The sequence below is a fragment of the Pan troglodytes genome, chromosome 23, assembly GCF_028858775.2.
Source record: "Pan troglodytes isolate AG18354 chromosome 23, NHGRI_mPanTro3-v2.0_pri, whole genome shotgun sequence".
NCBI lineage: Eukaryota > Metazoa > Chordata > Mammalia > Primates > Hominidae > Pan > Pan troglodytes.
This window is the reverse complement of record NC_086016.1, coordinates 45,680,256-45,708,143: the sequence shown is the minus strand read 5'-3', so window position 1 is coordinate 45,708,143 and position 27,888 is coordinate 45,680,256. Positions and strand designations below refer to the sequence as shown.

Sequence of the window (27,888 nt, the reverse complement as noted above, 5' to 3'; positions counted from 1 at the left end):
CACGTGCCCCCAACACTTGATACTGCTAAGCTTGTACATTTCTGCCTGTCTGATACAGATGAAATGCTATCTTAGCTATAATTTTTATTTCACTTTTTACTAATGTGTTGAACAGCCTTTTATATTTTACAACTTTTGTTTAGAACGTTTTTGATAAAAATATACCCACTTTTAATAAATATTTATTGAGTGCTGACTGCATGCCAATAATGTGCTTCATTCTAGGTAATTATTTGTGAACAAAACAGATACGATCTCTGCTCGTATAGAGATCACGTTACCTTATATCAGGGAGAGAGTTATTAAACAAGTAAAAAGTCATGAATACAATTTTTTTTTAGTGGTATGATGAAAAAGACCAGGGTGTTATGAGAGAGAATAACAACAGGGACCTCATTTAGATTTAAGACTAAGGAAACATTTATAAAAACTAAACATATGAAGATGGAAAATGGATGTACTGTTGGCTTTTCCATCAAGAATATGATGGTATGTGAAGGTGAGACTACCAGGTATTTTTATTTCCTTTTTTATACTTTGCTGAATTGCTTGCATTTTTTTTAAACAAAGGCTTGTACTTTCTATATAAACAGTAACAATGAAAATTTCTAAAAAGTTATATTTGTCACAAAGACACTATTTCGGTTTCATACCTTACCCATTTTCTAAAAGCTCTTGATCATCGCAGAAACACTCTCCTGAAGAAAAAAAAGTATGGAAAACCATATGTCATTAAGACATTAAAAATGGGTTTCACCAATCCAGTAACTGCACCGAGTCCCCGCTCCACACCAGGCTCTTGCCTCTTGCTTCTCTCTCCAAGTCTTCCCCCAGGCAGTGTATCAGATGCAGCCCACCTCCCTGAAAGAGAAATGGACAAATTTAGCTGCTCTTTGGGTTAATTTTATGCAATGTTCTAAGAAGCTTAGGTCCTTTCTAATGAACTTATATCTCTAAATATTTTTATTAAAGATATTTCCCTTTAGATACCAATATTTCTATGCACACTAAGGAAAATTTAGTGATTCTGCTTTTTATTCCTTTAGTGGATCGAGTTTCTTATACATATATTTCCATGTTCCAGGAGCTCTTTAAGAAAATGACCTTTTACACCAAGTTGTGGTGATTTTGTTTATCTTCTTATCCCAGTTAGCAGGAAAAAATTGAATTCAGACAAAGTGGGATGGTTGAAGATATTGGAGAATATTGTTATTACTCAATAATAAACAGCAGGAAAACCTTTGGAAATAAAACCCGTCTTCACAGTATTTTTCTGAGTCATATAAAAATCAGTGGTTAACCTACGTTACTGCATTTTAGAAGCCCCATAAGCAAAGCTCGTTCACCCAGGTTCTTTATAATTCCTCATTAAAAAAAGAAAAGAATGATTAAAGAAATGTCCAATGTATATTCTGTTTATGCCGTCCTTATATTAATAATTTTCCTTACTGTAAAAGCTACTTCTATTTTTAATAAAATATTACCAGCTTTTTTGTTTGATTGGCCTGATTTAATCAGGAGAAGCGTAGCGTGGGCTCACAGTAGGGAAAAACTTGAAAGTATATTAAGGAAGATGTATCAAACCGGCAGATCTACCAAGTATTTTTAGCTCTGAAATTTGAGGTGGAGCTATTCTATGTGCTGTTTTTCCCTGGGAAACGTGTCTGCCTTGTCACTTGAGTAGCTGTAACTGGGAATACTGTTTCGTAGTGAGCTCATCAATTAAACATTTGAAGTTCAGTACATGCCATAGTAACCTTTTTGATCAGTTTTTGGAGAGAAAAATGTGAAGAGGTTTTTGGTAAAAATAAAATGGTTGAATAGCTCCATGAAGTTGATATTTATGAACGCCACACTCTAATTTCAATTTATTGCAGCTTTCGAAGTCTTATGAAAAGGTTGAAAAGGCCCTCAGTGCAGGGGACCCCTGTAAAGGTGGCTACGTGTCTTTTAATTATCTAAAGATTGTCCTCGACACTTTTGTATACCAAATACCAAGAAGAATTTTTATCCAGTTAATGAAAAGGTAAGAGTCTCATTGTTTCCTTGACATTTTTTTCCCCAAACGTCAACCGTAAGAATAAGGTACAGCTTCGTTTATTTTTTATTAATGTTTTAGACTTTTTATTACTGAAAATTTTAAACGTATACAGAAGTAAAGGGAATAATATAGTAAATCCATGAATGTACCCACTACCCAGCTTCAACAATGGTCAAATCTTGGCCAATTATTTCATTTGTATTCCTGCTCATGTTCTTCAACCCCAGATATTTCTGAAACAAATACCAAATAGCATATTTCCCTCTCTCTCTAAAAAATAAGAACTCTTTTTAGAAACAAGGTGAAAATACAGTTTTCACATCTAATAGAGTTATCAATCATATTAATAAATATCCAGTCAAGGTTCAAATCTAACTGCTTGCCTCATGTTTTCTAATTTAAATTTATTTAAATCAGGATCCAAATTAAGTCTGTAGTTTCAACTGGTTGATTTTTCACAATTCTTTTTAGAACTGTAGCCCTCCTCTCCATTTCTTAATTTTAGAAGTAATCTGGATTGTTTGTTATGGGGGCTTTCTTACAATCTGCATTTGACTGCTTGTAACCCACAGTGTCATTTTACATGTTTCCCTGTCTCCCTCCCCTGACTCCCTACCCTAAATTGATAGTTAGATATAGATGTACAGACCCATGTTCATTTTGTGGGGAGTGGGGGGGACAAAAATACTTCATAGGTGGTGGCAAACATATATAGACTGTCTCTCTTTTCGTGATCTTATCAACCATTGTTGATCATACTCAGATCCATCCATTCATTAGAGATTATAAAATGATGACATTCTGTGTCTATCATTTCTTCTTCTCTTACTGGTTGGAGGACTTCTGTAATAACAACTTCCCCTCTCCAACTATTTGGTAACAACAAGACACAGTTAATATAAGAAAGGCAGGATAGCCTTGATTCTTTCCCTGCATTTCCTACTTTCCAAAATAATGAGCTGGTTCCCTGGCATCCTCCAAAAGTGAGCAATCAGTGTTATTTTCTCAATGATTTTTTCTTAATAATGATTAGGAACTCATTACTTTAAGCATACTTGTGTCTCAATTCATTACAGCTGTTATATTGATACTCAATTTGTTCCATCTTGGCCAGTGGGAGCATTTTCACGTTGGCTCCGACATCCTGTTGATGTGACCAGATAGTCTTTGACAGCTTCCTTGCTTTCTGGTATGACAAACGTTCCAGGTTGTTCTTGTACATCCCTTGCCTGGGACCTGGCATGAGCCATTTCTCCAAAGATCCCTGTTCTTTCCAATTTGAAATGGTATATGTAGACCACAATCTAGGTTAGGAATAGTCTCTTTACCTGGTTTTCTGTCCAGGTAAGACAGAGAACCTTTTTTGGGGGGAAATAGAGTAGAAGCTAATGGAAAGATTGTCTTGTCAAACTGTGGGTAATTGATAGGTGCCTTGGGGTTTCTCTAGAAAGGAGAGGCATGAGAGAAGGGGATGGAAAATGTGGCATGAAGCTACAGCAGCTGGCTCCATTCCCCACAGCACCCCACTTTCCTTGCCAGCTCCCTATATGTCCAGAGAGAATCACCATGTACGAATGCTGTCGCTTTTATAGTGAAAGCAAAGTTTGGCCCTAGGAGTAAATGTTTCCATGGCTCAGAAAACAGCTCTTTTGTTCTGTCTACACATGGTGACATTTTTCAGGAATTACTTTCTTGCCTCGCTAAAACTTATGCAGCCATTTCTTCTTATCTCATTTTCAAAATTATGCAAATAATAATTTAATAGCAATAATAAAAATTAAAAGCAGATAGTCACCATCCACCTTACCTAACAAATTTACTATTTTCATTGTTCCACATTCTCTTCCATTTTTGTATTCACATACAAATATAATCTTTACATATTTGTAATCAGAGTGCATCACAGTTTTATGTTGTGTTTTTTAAAATAGAAATGCATATTATAGACATTTTTCATGTTGGCTTCATAGTCTTCAAAATTATAATTGTAATGAATGCATACAATGTCATTCAGCTAACATTTGTTGAGTGCCTTTCTATATCAGACATTGTGGTAGATGCTAAAAATGAAGAAATAAGGCCGGGCGCAGTGGTTCATGCATGTAATTCCAGCATTTTGGGAGGCCAAGGCAGGTGGATCACCTGAGGTCAGGAGTTCGAGACCAGCCTGGCCAACAAGGTGAAACCCTGTCTCTACTAAAAATGCAAAAATTAGCCGGGCATGGTGGTGGGCGCCTGTAATCCCAGCTATTTGGGAGGCTGAGGCAGGAGAATCGCTTGAACCCAGGAGGCAGAGGTTGCAGTGAGCTAAGATTGCACCACTGCACCCCAGCCTGGGCAACAGAGCAATCCTCTGTCCCCAAAAATGAAGAAATAAATAACAAATTGTCCCAAGCTAGAAAGACTTGCCAGAGTGATGATATCTATGAAGAATATGATGGGTGCATAGAATGCGTGTTTTGGAGGTTGAGGGTGGCCAGGGCTGAGGTGTTCTTATAACTTGTTCTAGCCAGGGACCTAGGGATTTCTGAGTCTCTTTTTTGCATTCACCCCAAATTCCCAGTGGAATAGGTTACTGGAAACCATAGCAGAGTGAACACTCAAGTGCTAATATCATAAATGCTGTATTATATACAATTCTCCTGGTACACATATCTGGAAGTACAGATTTGTCATATGTTCCTGGTCAGCTGTTCCCTTTACTATTATATCATAGCCCTTTTATCCCTATGAATGCCTTTTGTGGTCTATCTTATCTACTATTGAAATATAACAGTTTTCATTAGTATTTGTCAGGTATATCTTTTTCCAACTTTTTACCCTTTTATTGTGATATTTTAGGTATTTCTTATTAAATAGCATATATCTATATGTTTTAAAATTCCAAAAGTAACATCTTTGCTTTTTTCACTGTCAAGTTTAGTCTGTTTTCATTTATTGTGATTAATATGTTTGGATTCTTCCCCCTACCTCTTATTTTGTATTATTATTTCTTCTGCTCTTTCTTCTTTTTTTCTTTATTCCTCGTCTTTCTTGTTTGGTATTGGCTAAGTTTTCCTTTTTTTTTGAGACAGAGTCTCACTCTGTCACCCAGGTGGAGCGTGATCTCAGCTCACCGCAGCCTCTCCCTCCCGTGTTCAAGTGATTCTCCTGCCTCAGCTTCTCCAGTAGCTGGGATTACAGGCATGCGCCACCATGCCCAGCTAATTTTTGATTTTCAGTAGAGATAGGGTTTCGCCATGTTGGCCAGGCTTGTCTCAAACTCCTGACCTCAGGTGATCTGCCCACCTCAGCCTCCCAAAGCACTGGGATTACAGGCGTGAGCCACTGTGCCTGGCCAACTTTCTTTCTTTTTTTTTTTTTTTTTAGTTTTCTTTATCACTCTTTTTTTTCCCTTCCACTGTTTTAAGACTTAAATATCTTATTTCTATTCTTATAGTGGTTTTCCTTAAAATTTTCACGTGTTCTAAACTTATAAAGTCTAAAAATCAGTATTTCTGCTGTCTTGAATGAAAAAGCGCCTTCACCTTCCATTTTGTCATTGACTTGGGCTTTGCTTCTGCCTTGTTTTGATGGGACCTGCATTCATCACTGTTGTTTTTATGACTCATGCCTGTTTAGGTTTTCCCATGATTACCAATTTGTTTGCTCATTACTGCCTCAGAAACCTCTCTCCTTTCTTCTGGAGTCAATTTCCTGAGGTATATCTTTTGGTAGTCCGTTTAGCAAGGTCCTGTGAGTGTTTAGTTCAGTTTTTGTTTTCAAAAATATCTTCATTTTGCCCTACTCTTTAATGAAAATGTAGCAGGGAACAGAATTCTTGTCTGAGAATTATCTCCTTTTAGTACCACGAAGGTACTCTTCACGGTCTTCTGGCCTCTGCTGTTGCTGTGAGGTTCTGCTCTTTGTCTGTCATTCCTTTATAGGTGATTTCTTTTTTAAGATTTTGTTTCTTTTTGTTACTTTACAGTTTCCCTACCATGTATCTTGGTACAGATGTCTATTTAACCTTCCCACACTCCTGCTATTGCAATCTGAGAATTCGTATTTTTCAGTTTTTGAACGTTCCCAGCTATGATTCTTTGAATATTGTCTCCACCCCATTCTCACTGGTCTTTTCTTCTGGAACTCCTATTACATTACATAAATATTGGGTCTTCCCATTTCATTCTTCATGTCTCTTAAACTGTCTTTTATATTTTTCATGTCTTTATCTCTTGGCTGCATTTTGGCTATTTTTCTAGGATCGATTTTGGTTCACTGCTGTGCCAAATCTACTCCCAGTCTTGCACAATCCCAAGTCTTCTAACCCCAAATGTGCATTAAAACCCCATTCCCTTTGAGCCTACACTAGATTTCAGGGTTGCTATTAGCACATACAGCTCTGTCTGGGCTTGATAAAGCCCTGGGCTCTTGTTGCAGCAGCTCATGTTCTTACTGTCCTTGACATGGGTCTTTCCTTGCTCCTAATACCTATGGATTTCCCTTTCTTGGTTTCCACTTCAGCTCTGAATTTAAAATCATTTTGTTGATAGATTTATTCCAGTCTTTTTACTTATTTACTTATTCCACAGGCTGGAAGGAGGTCCAGTGTTGCCAAAGGCCTCCTTTAATGTGTTCGTGCTGGCTGGGAAGTTAGCAATGCCTTTTATAGTAAACAACTGAGATGAACCTTTGAGGGCTAAATAGGAGTTTCTGACGTGGACACATTGGAAAAAGCCATTCCATCCAGAGAAAGCAAACAGCACTTTTAAAAGAGTTGCGTTTGATTGGATCATGATCAATTGTTTGTGCACTTTATACATCAGACTATTTAACTGTTTGTCTGCCATCTGGGCCTTTAGGTTCTTTATAATTTTGCATATGTTTGCCCAGTCAGTCAATAAATAATTCTTGAGCACTTATTATATACCAGGCACTGTGCTGGATACCAAAGACTCATTGGAGAATAAGAAAGACATGATTGCTGCCCTCAAAGAACTGTGCCTGCTGGTGGGGGAGACCAACACAAAGCAAACCTATGAATAATGAGCTAGAATATGCAATGTGATTCGTGCTCTGGAAAGAATCAGCAGGGGACTACAATGGAGAATAACAAAGAGGAACTACTTCTGATTCAGTTTTCTGGAAAGGCTTCTATGAAAAGGTGAGAGGCAGGAGAAGCAGCCACAGGAAGAACTGTGGGAGGAGCCTCCCAGGAGCAGGCCCCTGGCTCCAAGGACTGCCCCACGTGGTATGTTCTGGGGCCTGGCAGAAGCCAGTGTTCCTGGATCCGAGTTGGCAGTTAAAAAATATTTTCTGTTTCTTCGTGATTCAGTCTTGGAAGGTTGTATATGTCTAGATTATATTCATTTATTCTAGGTTATTCAATTTTTTGGCATATAGTTGTTCATAATAGTCTCACGATCCTTTGTATTTCTGTGGTATCAATTATAATATCTCCTCTTTCATTTCCTTTTATCTTAGTCTAGGTAAATATTTGTTTATTTTGTTTATCTTTTCAAAAAGCCAACCCTTATCTTCATTGATCTTTTGTTTTCCTAGTCTCTATGTATCTTATTTCTGCTTTGATCTTTATTATTTCTTTCCTTCTGCTGACACTGGATTAGTTTGCTCTTTTTTTCTATTTCCTTGAGGCATAAGTTTCAGTTGTTCATTTGGGATCTTCTTGTTTGGTGTAGGCATTTATTGGTATAAACTTTCCTCTTAGAATTGCTTTTGTTGCATCCCACATATTTTAGTATATTGTGCTTCCACTTTCGTTTGTCTTAAGATATTTTAAATTTTCCACTTTAATTTCTTTATTGTTTGTTGTTATTTATTATCTATTGGTTGTTCAGGAGCATATTGTTTAATTTCCGTGTATTTGTGATTCTTCTTTCAAAATTCCCCATTATTGGTTTCTAGTTTTATATCACTGTGGTCAGAAAAGGTAAGTGGTATGATTTCAGTCTTCTTAAATGTGCTAAGACTTGTCTTGTGGCCTATTATCTGATCTATTTGGAGAATGTTCCATTTGCGCTTGAGATGAATGTATATTCTGTTGCTGTGAGATAGAATGTTCTATATATTTATTAGATCCTCTTGGTCTAAAGTGTTGTTCAAGTCCAATGTTTCCTTATTAATTTTTTATCTGGATGATCTGTCCATTATTGAAAGTGGGGTATTGAAATCCCCTACTATTATTATATTGCAATCTGTCCTTCCCTTCAGATCCTTTAATATTTGCTTTATATATTTAGGTGCTCTTATGTTAGGTGCATATAAATTTATAATTGTTAAATCATCTTGATGAAGTGACCCCTTTATCATTATATAATGTCCTTTGTTTCTTTTTACAATTTTTGACTTAAAATCTATTTTGTCCGATATAAGCATAGCTATCCTTTCTCATTTGGTTTCCATTTGCATGGAATATCTTTTTTCATCCCTTTACTTTCAGTCTATGTATGTCCTTAAAAGTGAGGCAAGTCTCCTGTGGGCAGCATAGAGTTGGTCACTCTATGTCTTTTTTATTGGAGAATGTAATCCATTTACATCCAGAGTAATTATTGATAGGGAAGAACTTATTACTACCATTTTGTTAATTGTTTTCTGGTTGTTTTGTAGGCATTTTCTTTCTTTCTTCCTCTCTTGGTATCTTCCTTTGTGGTTTAATGGTTTTCTGTAATGGTATGCTTTCTATTTTTGTTTTGTGCATCTACTATAGATTTTTGTTTTGTTGTTACCATGAGGCTTGCGTAGAAATTTTATACTTATATAGTCCACTTTATGCTGATAACAACTTAACTTTGATTGCATACAGCACATCTACACTTTTATCCCCCTCATTTAATGTTTTTGATGTCAAAATTTACATAATCTTATATATTTCTTGACAATTTATTCTAATTATAGTTGTTATTAATAGTTCTGTCTTTTAAATTCCTTTTAACATTTGTACTGAAGATACAATCACTTTACACATCACCATTTCAGTCCTAGAGTATTCTAAACATGACTGCGTAATATTTATACCATTGAGTTTTGTGTTTTTGTAACTTTTATGTTAATAATTAGCAGCCTTTTGTTTCAACTTAAAGAACTCTCTTTAGCAATTCCTGTGAGGCAGGCCTAGTAGTGATGAATTCTCTTAGCTTTTGTATGTCTGGGAGAGTTTTTATTTCTCAATCATCTCTGAAAAACAGTTTTTCTGGGTGAAGTATTCTTGGTTGTCAGGATTTTTTTCCCCATTAGCCCTTTGAGTATATCATCCCACTCTCTCCTGTTTCTGTGGAGAAATCTGCTGATAGTCATGTTGGGACCTCTTTGTATGTGATATGTTTTTTTAATCTCTTGCTACTCTCAGGATTTTTTCTTTGTATTTGATTTTTGATAGTTTGATTATTATGTTGTCTGGCGACCTCCTCTTTGGGTTGAATTTGATTAGAGACCTCTGTGCTTCCTGTAACTTGGGGATACTGGTATCTTTTCCCAAATTAGGGAAGTTTTCAGTCATTATTTCTTTAAATATGCTTTCTAGGCTTTTTTTCTTCTGCTTCTTGAATTTCTATTATGTGTATATTAGGTCCCTTGATGGTGTCCCATAATTCCCATAGGTTTTCTTCATCTGCTTTTATTCTTTTTTTCCTTTTGTTCCTCTGATTGGATCATCTCAAATGTTTTATCTTCAAGCTCATTGATTCCTTCAGCTTGAATGAGCATGCTGTTGAAGCTTTTGGTTGCATTTTTTTTTTCAGTTCAGTTATTGTATTCTTCATCTCTAGGATTTCTATTTGGGTTTTAAAAAAATTGTTTCTATTTCTTTGTCAAACCTTTAATTTTTTTCATGTATTGCTTTCCAAATTTTATTTTATTTTTTAGTCTATATTCTTGTAGCTCACTGAATTTTAAGAGGATTGTTCTGAATTCCTTGTCTATCATTTAATACATCTTCCTTTCTTTAGGGTCCATTGTTGGAGCTTTGTTAGTTTATTTTGGAAGTGTCATGATTTTTTGAGTCTGTTGTCCTTCTGTCATCGTGTTGGTATCCATGCATTTGAAAAGACAACCACCTTTTCTGGCTTTTACAGGTGTTCTTTGGCAGAAATAGATATTCATTATTCAGTCTAGCTTGTGATTCTGTATGGGACAGCTGGTGATGACCATGGGCAGACAGAGCTTGCTTTTGGGTGTTCTAGATGGCTGGGCTACTGTGTTGGCTCTGAGTTCAGGTGGGGCAGCCAAGCTGGGCTCAGTAATCAGGCTGAGCTGCTGGATGGACATTACAGTTGCCTTATATTGGGCTGGGCCACAGAGTAGATTTCCTGGCCATGTGGTACTGCTATTTCAGTTCAACAGTTGGACAGGGTTGCAGGAGGGGTCCCAAGGTTAGATGGAATTGCTGGTAGGGATGGATGGGAGCTGACACTTTACTCTAGTAGAAATGCACAGTTCACGTTTGCCTTCCTGCCTATGTGGGTCCTTGGGGTGGGCTTTGAGGCTGGGCTGAACATTGTTTAAACTACTGGGTATGGCATATCTAGCCTCTGCTCTTTGCTGAAATTCAATGTGGTGGTAATTTTCCTGCTTGGATAATGTCTAAAAGCCCCAGGGTAGGGTCTAAGGCTGGTTTTGAAGGCTAGCCATCTATAAATTCAAGCCAAGTGGAACTTCTTTTTATTTCTGGGAGTTATCAGCTCAGCTTTGCAGGTGTGATATGCAGTTAGATGGTACCTCTGATTGGGCACCACTGTTGGCAGGTACACAGAGCTCCCGCTTTGTCTCCTTGCTTTGTTTCTACCTGACTCCAGATGGTCTAGCCATGCCATTTCCCTGTGTTGCCTTTGAGGTGAGATGGGAATGGGCTTCCTGGGAAGCATCTTGGAATGCCAGGAAGCTGGGCGTCCACCTCCAGCTCTCTTTTCCCTCTGTAGAAACTGTTGTTCCTGGGGAAACACTTTCTGTGTGGTACTTTATCGACTTAGGGGAATGCGGTTAAAATGAGACCATTTCTTCTACCCTTTTTATGTGGTTTTTATTTTGTTCTGTGAATCACACAGGTGATTCAGGCCTATTTCCAATTTGGGGCATTTCCACCAAGGTATTCCTGTCTGTGAATGGTTGCTAGTTGAACTTTCTGTGAGGGAGTAGTGGAGCCTGGGACCGACAATTCTGTCATCTTGCTGACTTCATCTCTCCCTTTTATTATTTTTTATAAGGACTGCCAAATTGTTCTCTCAAAAGAGTAGTGATTCACATTGCCATCAACATTGTGTGAGTGTTCTACTTTCATATTCTTCCCAGCATTGAATATTAACATTGTTTTAAAATATTGATAACTCATGAGGTGTAAAGTAGTGCCTTGTGATTGTTTTAATTTCTATTTCTCGTAGTGTGTGAGGCTGGACCTTCCCATGTACCTGGGCACTGACTGGGTCTCTTCTTCTCTTCACATCCCCCCCATTGGTTAAGTTAATTTTGTCACCTCTTTGTTTAATATTTTAAAATAATTAGATAATTATTAAAAGGTAACCCTTTTCTGTCATAAGTACTTCAGCTATTTTTCTTAGCCTGTTATTTCCCTTTTATTATATGATACCTCACTGTTTTGAAGTTTACATTTTAACATAATCAAATACATGCATCTTCTTCTGAATGTCTTTTATTGCTTAAGATCTGTAAATTCATCATTCTTACCCAGGCTTGATAAGAAATCTGTGACTCTGCTTTTTTTTTTTTATTGTTTAAAACAAAACTCTTTATCCTAATATAAGGCAGGTATCCAAATTAAAAAAAATTTTTCCAAATAGATAATCTATTTTCCCACCATCATTTATTAAATAATATGTTATTTCCTCCATTGTTTTTAGTGTCTGTTTTGCCATATGTTAAATTCTTATCAATAATTTGGTCCAATTTGTATTTTTTATTCTGTTTCATCAATCTAAATTTCTGTTGTACATGGGCATTTCTATACAATGCCCTGTCTACAATGGTGCAACCAATTGCCTTTTTATTTTCTTTTATATTTTTACAGAGAACATTGAGTTCCTCATACTTTCAGAGTTATTTGTTTTTAACCTATTTCTTGAGTCTAGATGGTGATTGTTGAGGACTTATGACTAATAATGTCATCTCCTAAGAAGGAAGAATCTGCTGAATTCTACCATGAAATATTGGACTAAGAACAATGAATTAGAGGAGGGGAATAGTGCTGTGCAGTGAGTGGTACTGGGGGTTGCCCTGGCCCACTGGGTAGCACTGTGTTTCTCTTTCTTTTGCCACCCTCTCAAGCCCCAGGGAGAAAGTGGTGGAGTCAGAAAACCTGGTATTACCAGAAGACAGCAAATCTACCTTTGCACTCAGAGGATCACAAAAAACATTCATTCATCTTCCAGATTTAGGTTTCATATTTTGTTGATTTACCAGGATGAGGCTATCTTTTATTGAGATAGACTCTTTTATTTATCTTTTATTAAATTTCATATGTTTTGTATTTTAAAAAATATTTAAGAGTTCATTTAAAAACCCATGCACAGGCCGGGCGCGGTGGCTCACGCCTGTAATCCTAGCACTTTGGGAGGCCGAGACGGGCGGATCACGAGGTCAGGAGATCGAGACCATCTTGGCTAACACGGTGAAACCCCGTTTCTACTAAAAATACAAAAAATTAGCCGGGCGTGTTGGCGGGCGCCTGTAGTCCCAGCTACTTGGGAGGCTGAGGCAGGAGAATGGCATGAACCTGGGAGGCGGAGCTTGCAGTGAGCCGAGATCACGCCACTGCACCCAGCCTGGGAGACACAGCGAGACTCCGTCTCAAAAAAAAAAAAAAAAAAAAAAAAACCCATGCACAAATATTTATAGTAGCTCTCTTCATGATCACTTGAAACTGGAAAAAACTCAAATGTAACTCAGCGGATGAATTAATAAACAAACTGGTAAAGCTATGCAATGAAATAGTTCTCATCAATAAAAAGGAATAAGCCATGTTGATATGCACAACATGGATGAATCTCATCAAAGACATTGTGCTAAGTGAAAGAAACCAGTCTCAAAGTTGCTACAGTAGGATTCTATTTGCAAGACATTCTGGAAAAGGCAAAACAATAAGAATGGATAAAAGGCCAGTGATTTGCCAGGGTTGGAAGTGAGGGAAGGTGAGTCTCCACAGGTGCAGCACGAGGGGACTGTTCTGTCATTCTGTCTCCCGAGTGTGGGAATCTGCATGAATCTACGCATGTGTTAAACTCATACAACTGTACACCAAGAGAAAAAGTCAGGCTTACTGCATTTTAACTTAAGAAGTACAATTTAAATATATGCTATGGGTTTTTTTTCCTAAAAGCAAATAATGCAAGAAAGAGTAAAGAAGGAAGTAAAATAAAATCTAAAATCTTATGCCTAACAAAATGATTTGAGAGTGCCTATTCTTACCATCCAATTTAAGAATGGATAGTACAAAAAACAGATATCTTTTTGAGCTTGATATTTCTAAAATATACAATATCTAGGGCTTAAATTTTAAACCCTAACAGCTTGGTAATAAGACATAAAAATCTAGATCGAAATAATATTTTAGACTTTAAAAGCTGTTTTCCGTGTGTGTGTATGTGCATGTGTGTAGTATTTTCTTAATAAAAGGGTAGACTTTAATTGAACTGCTAACTTGACCCTTTGACTAACATGGTGTGCTTTTCAATGTTGCCTAGCTTTTCATATAAAATAAATCTGTTAAAAATAAAACCTGTGTTTAAATATGATGAGGTTTAAGGAAGAGTTGAGATGATGAAATAAATGAATGCTATAACTTGTAACTTGCGTATTCGCCGGAGATCATACATCGGCCTTCCATCATGTGAGCAGGTCTTCACTCACATTCTCCTGTTAAGAATGTTCCCATTCACGCTGGTAACAATAGTAGCGTGGCAGAAGCTATACAAACAGAAAAAATAAGCCATTTAGTCTAAATTTTATGAAGTGTAGAAGCAAAACTCTGGGATATATTTTCAGTTATTATTGAAACCTTGGTAACCCACGTGTTTAGGATCTCTTCTATTTATATGACATTTTGGAAAAGGAGAAAATATCAGTGGTTAACAGGGCTATGGGTTAGGCGAGGGTGTGACTCCCAAGGAGAAACATGGGGAGGTCTTGGGGGTGATGGAATCATTCTGTATGCTTATCATGGTCTTCTTAACTTGAACATTACATTGGTCAGAGTCCAGGCAGAAAACAGATGGCACACTAAAAAGAGTGACTGATGTGAGTTTATTAAAGGATCTTTTACCCAAGCGAAGGCAGGTTCAAGTAAGGCCAGTAGTTGAGGAAGCATCTCAGGGATACGAACAGGGGGAAGCCAGGATCCCTCCTAGGCCTGAGGGGGCAAGAAAGGGAGCAGTTACTGAAATGAACGAGGACAGGGTTGCCCTCAGGGGATGAGGTCTTAGGGAGAAGAACATGACTGTTGCCAAGCTGCTGCCCAGCAGGGCAGGAACTGAGGGAATACATAGTTCACTTCTTTCTCCTCTCACCTTCCAACCTTCTGCTGGTGCCTCACACTGGCCAAAACCAACCAAAAGCCAGGAGCATGAGAGTCCAGTTAAAGCAACCCACCTGCGTGTCATGCAGAGTTGATAAGAGCAGAAAGTGGATCTAGATGAACAGACAAAGAATATCCAGTGCAGTCAATCCCTCCGAGCCTCAGCATCCTTTTAGGGGTGAAAACCTTGTGTTCTCAAAAGAGGAGCTACTCAAAGTCCTGCCAGCTGCCATATTATTGCAGGGATATGTCAATCCTGTTATGCCTCTACCCAGAATCTAAAATGTTCTTTTAACCAGCGCTTTTTGTATAAGGCAATGGAGGGAATAGAAAAAGAGAAACCACGTACAATTGAGCTGCTAAAACTCACATAATTGTAGCTGGTCATGAGATCTAGAGTGATAATTGTAAACGCCCTTCCTCCACTTCCCGTTCTATGTCTCCCTTTCTCTGTCAGCATCTTTGCTGGGCAGCATTGTTCACCTGGTGAGTTACCCACCTTTCCTCAGGGAACTCAGTCCTTGGGGTTCTCTTTATTGGGCCACCACAGCTGGGTTAAGGCATATAATGCATCCTGAAGCACAGCACCCTAACTTCACAGGACATTTCCTCTTAGCCAACTCTGTAATGGAGTCATCAGCAAAGTATTCAACCATTCTATGATGTCACCTATGCTGGGTGATATGGGGTATGTGGTAAGACAATTGAATTTTGTGGGTCTGAGACCATTGCCACACCTTCTTCACTCAACAAATGAGCTCCTTGGATAAAGGCTATATTGCATGGGATATCTTGGTGATGGATACAGCATCCCGGGGCTCCACAAATGACAGTAATGGGCAGAAGCATTTCAGACAAGGAAGCCCGATTTGAATCTGGGATGTGTATGTACACAAATCCCCACAAATCTTGAATTTTACTCTTGCCCCCTCCATGATGGCAGGGATCCAGTGTAATCTTTACCAGCTGTCTGCAAAGTCCACCCAGAGAAAGGGACTGGGCTGAGGGCTCAGTGTTGGCCTCTGCTGTTGACAGGTTGGATACTTGGCAGAGCAGTGCCAGCTCAGCTTTAGTGACAGGAAGTTCATGTTTTCAAACCAACACACTGTCTCCATTTCTGCCACCCTGAAAGCCCATGAACAAGCAGCAGTTTTCTGGGGAAGCTGACTCAGCATGTACCTATGGCTATATTGCAGGGTGTTCTTCAAAGGTATCCAGAGTCCCCCTCAGTTAAGGGGCTCTGCGTCTATGACTTGGGCAAAAGACCATGAATTCCCATGGGTCCCTATGACCGATATGATCAGTCCCTTTGCCTCTGTCACCCTTTGCTGCCTCTTCTGACACTATCCATCTGTCGAATGGATTAGAGGCTCTTTGGGAACAGTGTGACAAGTCTGTATGTTTCTTCTGCCCTCTCTGTACGTGAAGTCACATGCTACGATGTCTCTACTTGGATTCATAGGATGGGAAAGAGGGACTGGGAATGATACTTGGTTCCCAATGTCAGAATCCAGAGGGATAGCTGCTTGCTGCCTGAGACAATAAAAGGAGCCCCTGGGACACTTTTAGGAGCAAAATAATCAGCTGTTATCTTTGTGACTTTGGTTAAGGATGGTTATTCATGTGTTTTTTAGCAAAATTACCTGCTGATTTTTTATTTTTGAAAATTGTGTTTATTTATGCTGATTATAAAAGCCATGGAAACTGGACAATAAAGGAAACTATAAAGGAAAAAAAAGAACTACCATAATTGTAATAGCCAGAGATAGCTACTATTAATATTTTGATATATTTCCTTCCAGAATTTCTTTTGTGCATGTATGTACACACAGTCACATACATACTTAACATAGTTGAGACCATATGAGGTATAGATTACATTCTATTTTCTCATAGAATATTATATCAGGAGCATTTTTCATGTCATTAAAGAAACCTTTGAAATTAATTTTTAATGGCTCCATGATGTTTTGTTAACTCTCCAGTCAAAGGGTTTGAACATTTTTAAGGTTTACATTAGGTAATGCTAAAATGCACTTCAGAAAGGTGTTAATTTATTCTTAAGCTGGAAGTTCACAGGAATACTTCTTGCCAGCATTGAACACTGCCATTTAAACACCCTGGCTGATTTGGTAGGCGAAAGCACAGCTTCTCATTGTGTTTTGATTTACATGTCCTTGATTTATATTGAGGTTGCATATTTTTTGCATTTGAAAGTTTCCTGTACTTCCTCTGTGAACAATTGTTTATGTCCTTTGTCCATTTTCTATGTCTAAAAATTTTGGTCCTAGCTTTATAGAGGTATAAATTATAAATTCATTCTTAAGTGTATATTTTAATTGACTTTCGCAATTGTTTATGTAACCACTACTGCAGTCAAGATTTAAAACACTTCATAGCCCTATAATTTTACATTTGCCCTGTGTAATTAATCCCCTCCTGTGACCCCCACCTCCGGCAACCATTGACTTGCTCTCTGTCACTGTCACTGTAGATTTACCTTTTCTAAGTGTTCTCATAAATGGAGTCATACAGTGGTAGTCTTTTGTGTTTGACCACTTTGACTTACCATGTTTTAAAGATTGATCCATGTTGTTGCATATCTCAACATCCCATTAATTTTCATTGCTGAGTCATATTGCTTAGTATTGATATATCACAATTTGTTTATACACTCACCAGTTGATAGACACATGCATGGGTTGTTTTCAGTTTGGGGTAATTATAGAAGATACTGCTATGACCATTCATGTACAAGTCTTTGTGTGGACATGTTTTCATTTCTTGTGAGTACATGTCTAATAGTAAAATTGGTGGATTGCATGGTGAGTGTATGTTTAAGTTTATGATACTATGTAACTGTTTTTCAAAGTGACTACCATCTTGCAATTCCACCAGCAGTATGTAACAATTCCAGATGTGGCACATTCTCACCAACACTTGCTATTGCCAGTCTTATTTTAGCCATTCTAGAGGTATGTAGAGGTATCTCAGTCTGTTTTAAATTTGCATTTTCCTGATGATGAAATGATATTGATCCTCTTTTTATGTGATTATTGGCCATTCATATATATTCTTTTGTTAAGTAATGGTACAAATCATTTTTCCATTTTTATCAGGTTATTTTCCTATTGCTGATTTGTAAGAGTTCTTTATATACTCTGAGTATAAGCATTTTATCAGATATATGTTTTCAGATATTTTCCCTCAGTGTGGCTTGCTCTTTCATTTTCTTAGCTCTTTCTTCTGAAATATAAACATTTTTAATTTTGAGACAGTCCATTTACAAAATTTTATGGGTAATATTTTGGGGGTGTCTATTCTCAGAAATCTTTGCCTAACCTGGTATCACAAAGATTTAATCCTGTGTTTTCCACTAGAAGTTTAGTCATTTTAGCTTTTACATTTGGATTCATTTCTAGTTTTTGTATATGGTGTGAGATAAGGGTCAAGGTTAATTCTGTTTCCATACAGATATCCAATTGTTCCAGCACCATTTGTTGAAAAGGCAGCCCCTTCTCCAATGAATTACTTTGCACGTTTGTTGAAAATTAACTAACCATATAAGTGTGAGTATATTTCTGGATTCCTTAGTCTCTGTCGGTCTATTCTCGCATCAGTACTGTGGTTTCTTGATTACTGTAGCTAAAGAGTTAAGTCTTGAAATTAGATTGTATGAGTCCTCCAAACTTGTTTTTCTATTTCAAAATCATTTGACTATTCTAGGTTCTTTGCCTTTCTATATAGTCATGTTAAAATCAGTTTGTCAGTATATGTTCTTGAAAGCCTGCTAGGATTTAGATTATAAATACATTAAAAAGTATTGCCATTTGCCGCTTTAACAATATTAAGTTTTCCACTCCATAAACATGCTACTTTCCACTTATTTAATTGTCTTTAATTTTCCTAGTCAAAGTTTTATTGTTTACAATGTTCGGATCTTGCATATAATATCTAAAATTTATTCCTAAGTGTTTTTATTTTTTGATGAAACTGTACATGGAATTTTTTAAAATTTCATTTTCCAACTATTTATGGCTATTAATCAGAAATACAATTGATGTTTGTATATTGACTTTGAATATCATGACTTTATTAAATTCACTGGTTAATTAGTTCTAGTCCTTTTGTTGTAGATTTCTTGTAAGTACAGTCATGTCATCTAAAAATAAAAGCAAGCTTGCATCTTTCTTCCCAATCTGTATGCCTCTTATTTTGTTTTCTAGCCTTATTTTACTGGCTATGACAATTTTACTATCTAGGCAGTTTTACTGGCCAGGACTGGCTAGAGTGTTAAGTATAATGTTGAACAGAAATGGTGATATTAGACATTCCTGCTTTATTCCTGATCTTAGGTAGAAAGCGTTCCATTTTACACCATTGAGTGTGATATTAGCGATGGATTGTTTTTGTTGTTGCTGTTGTTGATGTCCTTTATTAGTTTAAGGAATTTTCTATTACTTGTTTGCTGAAAGTGTTTATCAAGTATGTTGAATTCTGTCAAGTGGTTTTTCTGTGTCTATCCTAATGAGCATGTAGTTTTTCTCCATTATTCTATTACTATGGTAAGTTACATTGCTTGATTTTCAAATGTTAAGCCTACCTTGCATCCTAGGAGTAAACCTCACTTAGTGATAATATATTATTATACTTTTCATTTGTTACCTGAGTTTATTTGTTAAATTTTGTTAAGAATTTTTTTCATCTTTTTAAATGAGTGATGTTTGTCTAACATTGCCTTTTCTTGTAAAATCTTTGTCTCAGTTTGGGATCAGAGTAACAGTGACCTTGGGACATGTGTTGGGAAATGTTTCCTTCCTGAACTCTGCTTTCTGCCTGGTGTTATTTGTATTCTTTAAATGTTTGATAGAATTCACCTGAGAAGCCATTTAGGCCTGGAGTTAGTTTGAGGGAATATTTTAAATCATAAATTAGTTTGAGAAAGTTAATATAGAATTATTTGAGTTTTCTCTTTCTTCTTGGGTCATTTTGGTAATTTGTGTTTTTCAACAAATGTTTTTCCCATTCTTTCTCTCCTCTCTTTCTGTGACTCCAAGTACATATGTATCAGACCATCTAGTATTATATAACATGTTTTTAAGTCTATTCATTTTATAAATATATGTATATTCTGTATTCTTCATATTGGTTGGGTTCAGTTGATCAATATTTAAGTCACTCACTCTTTTCTCTGTCCTCTCCATTCTTTTGTTAAGCCTATTCAGTAAATTTTTTATTTCAGATAGTATTTTTCTCTTCTAGAATTTCCATTTAGTTCTTTTTATTGTATCCATTTTCTCTACTGAGATTTCCTGTCTTTCGATTTATTTTGGGCATATTTTTATTTATTTCATTGAGGATAGTTATAAACATTGCTTTTAAAATCCTGTGTGTTGATCCAGTATTTGAGTTATCCATTTTATCTTAATTGTCAAATGTATTGGCATAATGCTATTTATAATATTTCTTCATTATTCTTTTTTAAAATAACTATTTTAGGACAGTTTTAAATTTAAAGAACTATTGTAAAGACAGTACGGAGAATTTCAGTATACTCTGCCCCAGTTTTCCTATTATTATCTTTCATTAGTATGGTACCTTTTTCACAATTAATGAACTAATATTGATACATTATTATTAAAGTCTGTAATTGATTTATATTTCCTCAGTTTTCCCATGATTTTTATTTTCTGTTCCAGGATATCATCTAGGATGCCCCATAGCACTTAGTAATCATCACGTGTCCTTAGTGTCCTCTTGAGTATGACAGTTACTTAAGATTTCCTTGTTTTTTGATGACCTTGCAAGTTTTGATGATTGCTGGTTAAATATTTTAAAGAATGTTCCTCAGTTGCAATTTGGCTGATTAGACTGGAGTAATGTGTTCTGGGGAGAAAGACCATACAGGTAAAGTGCCATTCTCATCACAGCATATTGAAGGTACATAGAGTCAACATGACTTGTCACTGTTGATATTGACCTTGATCACATGGCTCCAGGTAGTGTCCTTTTACTTTCAGCCTATCCGGGTCTTTACATTAATGTGTCTCTCTTGTGACTGCATAAATTTGGATCTTGTTTTATAAAGAAATCTATTCTGATAATCTCTACCTTTTAAAAATCTTCGAGTAACTTTTTGCTTTCTTTTGGCACTTTATGACATTGTTCCACATCTTTCCACTTCTGTTGTTTTGAATGAAATGTCATCTCTTAAATTGGCATCTTCCTGTACCTAATGAGTCACTTTTCTCTTATTGCATTCAAGACCTACCCTTTGAATTTGACTTTCAGCTTTGTAGCTATGATGTACCTTGGCAAGGCCTTTTTCATGTATATCATGCTTGATGTTTGTTGTGTATCTTAAATCTGTAAATGTATATCTTTAATCAAACTTGGGAAAATTTTGGCCTTTATTTCTTCAAATATTTTTTTCTGTCCCATTCTCTCTCCTCTCCTTCTGTGACTCCAAGTACATATATGTCAGACCATCTAGTATTATATAACATGTTTTTAAGTCTACTCATTTGATAAATATATGTGTATTCTGTAGTCTTCATATTGGTTGGGTTCAGTTGGTCTATATTTAAGTTCACTCACTCTTTTCTCTATCTTCTCTATTCTTTTGTTAAGTCTATTCAGTAAATTTTTTATTTCAAATAGTATATTTTTCTTTTCTAGAATTTCCATTAGTTCTTTTTATTGTATCTGTTTCTCTGCTGAGATGTCCTATCCTTTGATTTATTGTGGGAATATTTTTATTTATTTTACTGAAGATAGTTGTAATCATTGCTTTTAAAATCCTGCATGTTAATGCCAATATTTGGGTTATCTCAGTTGATTTTCACTTCTCTTTAGTATGAGTTCAATTTTTTCTGGTTGTTCTTATGTGCTATATTTTTGTAATATATCCTGGACATTTGGAATGTTAAATTGTGGAGACTCTAAATTCAGTTATTTTTTTCTAATGAATGTTCTTTCTGTTATTTTAGTAGTCAGTTATCTTGTTGGATTCAAACTGCATACTCTGTTTCTTGGGTGGCAGCTCTGATCTCAGTTCAGATCTTTTGTGTTTAGCTAAGCTATTTTGAGTATATATTCTGAGCAGGTGAGGTTCAGGAGCCAGTAAGAATTTTGGTGAGTTAGATAGAATTTGGGGATCCCTCTCTGGCTGTTTCTCTTCCAGGATTTCTTCTTTCTCTCTTTTGGCTGGGATTAGTCTTCTAGTTTTCCAGGCCATAAAGGCTACTTATTATTTTTTTTTTTAACTGATGTTCCTGCCACTCCTCATGCTGCAGTGCCTCATCCGAGGCTGAAAGCATTGAAAATACTACACCCCCACAGTTCTCCTCTTAGCATGGATTACCCACAAGACTTTGCCTGCTCTGGTCACAGTACTTTCAAATAGCTGCTCTTGATAATTATGTCCAGATTTTATTGTGATTATCTGGAGGAGGGTTGGGCCAGTAGGATCTTATTTTACCATTATTGGAAGAAGTCAAATTTTAGTATTTTCTTATTAATTTGTATAAGCACTTTATGCTTTAAGAATTTTAACAATTTATTGTATATATTTATAATTTTATTAATCTGTTGTTTGGCTTTTAAATTTTGTTTTTGTTTATGGTATACAAAAATCTTATATTTTGATGTAATTAAATAGGTAAGTTTGAGATTTCTTAAGTTTTGCTTAAAAATTCATTCTTATTCAAGTACCAGATAAGCACATGCCTAGATTTTTTTCTACTTTTTTTGTAGTCATAGTTTTTACATTTAACTTTTTAATCTCTTTTAAATTTATTTTAGTATGTAATACTAAGTGAAGATCTCCTTTGATATTTTCCCCAAAGAGCAAGGCGATTTCCTAAACATAATATATAGAAGCTGATTTTATTTTTCATAGCAGCTATAGTTTCCATTATAAAAAGTTAATTTTCAATTTGCTGAAATTTAAGATGAACATATATAATATTGACAAACTATATCAAAGTAATTGGCAAATTTTGGTGAAGAAAGACTCAAATTTGAGTCAGAAAAATGAAAAAAGAATTCATGTGAATAGTAGTACATGAAGTCAAAGTCATGTTCTACTTGTTTAGACGTGGCCATGTGTGCCTAACAAAATCGATTAATCAGTCTCCGTCTCTCTTTCTCATGATCATGTCCACAGTGCTAGCAGCAGAAGTAGAAAGAGGCATTTATCAAGTATTAGCTGCCATAATCATAATCATAGCAAAAATGCTATAGCAGTATTAGATGCTGTAATAATAATAATATTTAAATAATAAGTGCTATAATGGAAGGATACATAGTGTAATGAAAGTCTAATAAGGAAAACAGCACTGGCTATGGAAATTAGGGAAGGCTTCCTTGAGGAAACAGTTATTGCATTGAGACCTGAAAGAGGAGTAGAATTAGCTAGGAAACTATGGGAAGTAGGTAATGATGGGCGACATGGCAGTTGGCAAAGGAAGCAACAAGCAGAAGGGACCGAGGGCAGGGAAGAGTACAGCTCTTTGGAAGAACGGAGAGACCAATGTGGCTGGAGCTAAGAGAGCCCGGGGAGCATGCCATGGGGCGAGGCTAGGGAGGTGAGCAGGGCCACACCATTGCAGGCTTGTACGTTTCAGAAGGAGTGTCGTTTTTATCCTAAGAGCCGCGGGGAGTCATGGAAAGATTTTAAGCAAGAGAGTAATCTGGTCGGATTTGCATTTTTTTTTTTTTTCTGAGACGGAGTCTTGCTCTGTCGCCCAGGCTGGAGTGCAGTGGCATGATCTCGGCTCACTGCAGGCTCCGCCTCCTGGGTTCACGCCATTCTCCTGCCTCAGCCTCCTGAGTAGCTGGGATTACAGGCACCCGCCACCATGCCCAGCTATTTTTTTTTTTTTTTTTTTGTATTTTTAGTAGAGACGGGGTTTCACCCTATTAGCCAGGATGGTCTCGATCTCCTGACCTCGTGATCCGCCTGCCTCCGCCTCCCAAAGTGCTGGGATTACAGGCGTGAGCCACCGCGCCTGGCCCGGATTTACATTTTTAAAAGATCAGGCTGGTAGAGGTATGGAAATATATTGGAGGAAGGCAAGAGTAGGTACAAGAAGACCCATCAGGAGATTATTGCAATAATTTAAGTGAAGCTTGGTATATATGTGGATGTGTGAATGGATGGATATCTGGCTGGGTGGATATGTAACCTAAGTTGAACTGGGCAGACTCATGGGCTGTCATCTTACAGCTACTTAATTTTGTTTCCCACTGCCCCTTTAAATTTACTCAATTGGATTAGTTCTTTTGCCCCTGGATAAAAACGTGAGCAGATCTTGCTTTTCCAGGTTTGTCTTGGATCATAGAAAGAGACTTAATTTAGTCATGCAACTGCCAGTCTCACACAGCCATCAAACATGTAAGCTTGATTGAAACATGAATTGCATTTCCTCCCTGTTAGGGCCTACAGGCACGAGTAGAGGTGGCATGATGGCAGCTTCTCCCTTTCCCACTTTGCACTTCTCTTCTTTCCTCATTTTGTAAACTAAGTTTCGGCCTCTTCTAGGAATTGAAATGCACAGAGGAAGGAGAGGAACAAAAGGGGAGGCTGAAAGTTCTCATTTGACTGGCACTGCCATGAGCTTGAAGCTGTGTTCTTGGGGCCGATCAAGCGTTCAAAGGTGTTTGCTTTCATGAGCGCTGTTGATGGGTTTTGGATTTCACATTTGATGAAGGCAGATGCATCTCTAGCCCCGCTGATTGCCTATTTCCTTCTCAGCCCCTGGGAATCTGGGAAGAGAGAAAGCAAGCCTTCTCTATTAAGGCCTGTTCATTTCTCCAGGTGGCTTTCTTGGGCAAAGACGAAGATGCTGCTGTGTGTGTGTGCGTGCACGTGCTCTCCCTCACGTGGCCCACTCTCCCTCACGTGGCCCACGTCTGATCCCCATGAAACTCTCAGCAGTTGTTTTCCTGATGACTCTGATAGAGCAAGCCATCCAACCAACCCCCCGCCTCCGGCCCTGCGCCCCCCCGCAAAATTTTTTGTTCTCAATGGCTAGCCAGCTCATCTCTCACCTGCAAGGTTTCTAGCTGGGAGTCAGGCACTGATACATCCCACCCCCAATTGCAGGTGACAGGAATCAAGCTCCCTGAGTGGAACAAGGCTTCAGGTGAGGAGTAGGCATCCTTCACTCTCTCTTTTGTGCTGGGGTTGGGACTCAAGCATACCAAAAGATTTTCTCCCAGAATTCACTCTTTTATCCTCTATTATCTGAATTTTTTAATACCCTAGATGTAGATAAAGAATTCGTTTGTCTAACCAGTTCGCTGTCAGCCATTAATTTTTAGCAATCAAAACAGGGCAGTCTGTTTCATGCCCACTTTGAGATCTCACATCAATTATCTAAGGAACTCAGCCCAAACTACTTTTTGCCATCCTGTTAGGGAAGGATAGGCATGGTTTAGTGTGTAAGTCACAGAAGGTGTTTGTGACACAGGTCAGTGTATGTGATAGAATGCTTGCTGGTTTTCCAGCCTGCAACCGAGGCTTTTTGACCTATTAGCTCTAATCCTTATCACAACCCTCCTAGTAGGTGGTATTATTCTCATGTTACAGATGAGAGGAATACAGAATCAGCATAGTGAGCAGCGAGTCTGAGGTCACATCAGTAGGAAGTGCAGGAGCAGGTACTCTGGTCTTTCTGAAACCCATGCTCACATCAGGTTGCTCCCACAGGAATCTTATAACTCTGAAATTATTGGACTCTGAGTCATGGGATCATATTCACTTTGGAAATGTGTTTTTTGAACAATTTGCCAATTATTCTTGCTAAGACTTTAAATCTATACTAACTTTCTATTGCTGCTGTAACAAAGTACACGAGCCTAGTGGCTTATAACAACACATGTATTATCTTCATGTTTGGTAGGTTAGAAGCCCAACATGGGTCCACTGGGCTAGAATCAAGGAATCAGCAGGGCTTTTTTCCTTCTGGGGTATCTGGGGGCAAATTCATTTGCTTTTTCTAGAGGCTTCTAGAGGCCACCTGCATTTGTTGGTTCACAGCCCCTTCCTCTGTCTTTCAAAGCCACCAGCGTCACACTTCTGCCCTTCTGTCCTCATGTCTTTTGATGGCTGCAGCTAGGAAAAGCTCTCCAATTTTAAGAATGTATGGGATTAGAGTGGGCCCACTTGGATAAACCAGGAGAGTTGCTCCATCTCCAGATCCGCCCTCCACCACATCTACCATGTTTCTTTGCTGGGGCAAGAACGTAGTCACAGAGGCTCAGGATTAGAGGGTGGACCCCATGGGGGCCATTGTCCTCCCTGCCACAACATAGAGGCTCTTCACATGATGAATTTGAAAGAATTATTTTATGGACATTATTATTTTAATCAAATCCCTTAGATTCTTCTTTCAGTGTATGCCACCATTAACAATATAGAGACATGCAGATCTAATATCAGTTTGATTTTTCCTTGCTTTAAAAAATCAATTTGTAGTACTATTTTACTAAATGTTTTGTTTATATTAGATTTGAAACTTCATATAAATGCATTGCTGCCATTTTCAATTCAACATTAAGTACCTAATCCATGCAGTGTTATAGAAAAAATGTTTAAAGTAATGTTTTTTGTTGTTACTTTTAAATCCAGATTTGGACTTAAAGCCACCACTAAAATCAATTGGAAGCAATTTCTAACATCATTTCATGAGCCTCAGGGGTTGCAAGTTAGCAGTAAAGGTCCCCTGACAAAAAGAAATAGGTATGTAAAAAAAAAAAAGAACAAATTTTAGTTACACATATCATAATATGTAAAATATCAGAGAATATCTGTGTTACTTTTTCTGCATTTATTGAATGATCGATTAGTCTCCATTGAATAATTGCCAACTTTTATATAGTGATTTACTGTTTACAAATTTTTCTTATTGAAAACTGCCTTAAACTATAAGGTTGGTATAATTGTTATGTCAATTTCTAGATGAGAAACATAAGATGATACAATCTGAACTCCATCACCTGCTCAGAGTGTGGTGGAGACAGCTATGGACCACAAAGGCTCCAGGCATACAGGCCGCCACGGCAAGCACTGCTCCCTAGCTCTAAGCATATCCTTGTAACATTGTAGGTAAACGTGTATTTGTTAGGTGTTACATGGAAAGGAACAATATATGTTGATTTGTTTTCCAGCCACTGAGTGGCCCAGATATCATGGGTCATGGAGATTATTTGTCTATCATTATTTCTGTTTTCGTTTTAATATCTATTATAACCTCAGATTTGCAATACCAAATATCTTGTGATGGGGCCCCAAAATGTTTTTTAAAAAATTTAATAATATGAAATTTTAGAATTTAGCTTTCTGCTCTGAGAAGTATTTTATGTTGATGCGTATCCTGTATTCATTGCCCTCTATGAATCTTAAAGAAAAAAACAGGCTTTATAATCTTGGCATGTTCATTGAAAGTGCTGTGCTCTACTGTAAAGTAAAATATACCATGGAGTTAATTCCCATTTTGTGGGTCCTGTCCCTGTCTCGGGGATTTGTGAATATTTAATGAACTGCGCCTGTCAACAGCCTTGCAGGTAATCAGAGCGCTCCCTCTCTGCTCCAGAGCTGCAACCTCTGAGTTCATTCCTTATGTGAGGTTACTTCTGTTTCTTTATAATTTTCTTGTCCAATAGCACGTTGTCTAGAGAGGCTGTCAGAATTAAACTTAAAGTTTTATTTACTTTAAAACAGTGGTTCTTAGATGGGGACAATTTTTCCTCCCAGGAGATATCTGGCAATGTCACAGACATTTTTGGTTGTCACACTGAGGGTGGGGAAGCTACTGATGGGAGCTGATTGTAACCCCAAAAGACACAAACGCCATCATCCTTAAGGTTGAAACCTCAGAAGATCAAAATCATGAAAATATAATTCTGAAAAAAAAAATTAAAAATTATTTAGGCTGGCACGGTGACTCACGCCTGTAATCCCAGCACGTTGGGAGGCTGAGGTGGGTGGATCACCTGAGGTCAGGATTTCGAGACCAGCCTGACCAACATGGAGAAACCCCATCTCTACTAAAATACAAAATTAGCCAGGCGTGGTGGCGCATGCCTGTAATCCCAGCTACTCGGGAGGCTGAGGCAGGAGAATTGCTTGAACCCGGGATGCAGAGGTTTGCAGTGAGCCGAGATCTCACCATTGCATTCCAGCCTGGGCAACAAGAGCAAAACTTCATCTCAAAAAAAAAATTGTTTTAAAAATATTTATTTACATTGTAAAAGGGGATTTATTTGAGAAACATAAAAACACAATAGAACACTTCAGAGGCCACTTTACACAAAAAATAGG

The 27,888-nt window shown here is 37.4% G+C and overlaps 1 protein-coding gene across 21 annotated transcripts in view; it reads left to right on the top strand.

Annotated features, from left to right (window-relative positions):
- Positions 1-27,888, top strand: part of EFCAB6 (EF-hand calcium binding domain 6) — a 283,240-nt gene that overhangs the window by 100,518 nt on the left and 154,834 nt on the right. For 19 of the 21 annotated variants that reach the window (XR_010155956.1, XR_010155963.1, XR_010155962.1 and 16 more), the window contains 2 exons: positions 1,878-2,026; positions 26,197-26,307. Coding sequence is in view for 11 of the 21 variants with exons in the window: in XM_016939334.4 (XP_016794823.3) it covers positions 1,878-2,026; positions 26,197-26,307 (260 nt within the window). In the remaining 10 variants the exon portion in view is untranslated. Of the gene's footprint in view, positions 1-1,877; positions 2,027-6,990; positions 7,188-26,196; positions 26,308-27,888 lie in introns of those variants that run through there. The other 2 variants (XM_054675933.2, XR_010155964.1) reach the window with 2 other exon arrangements.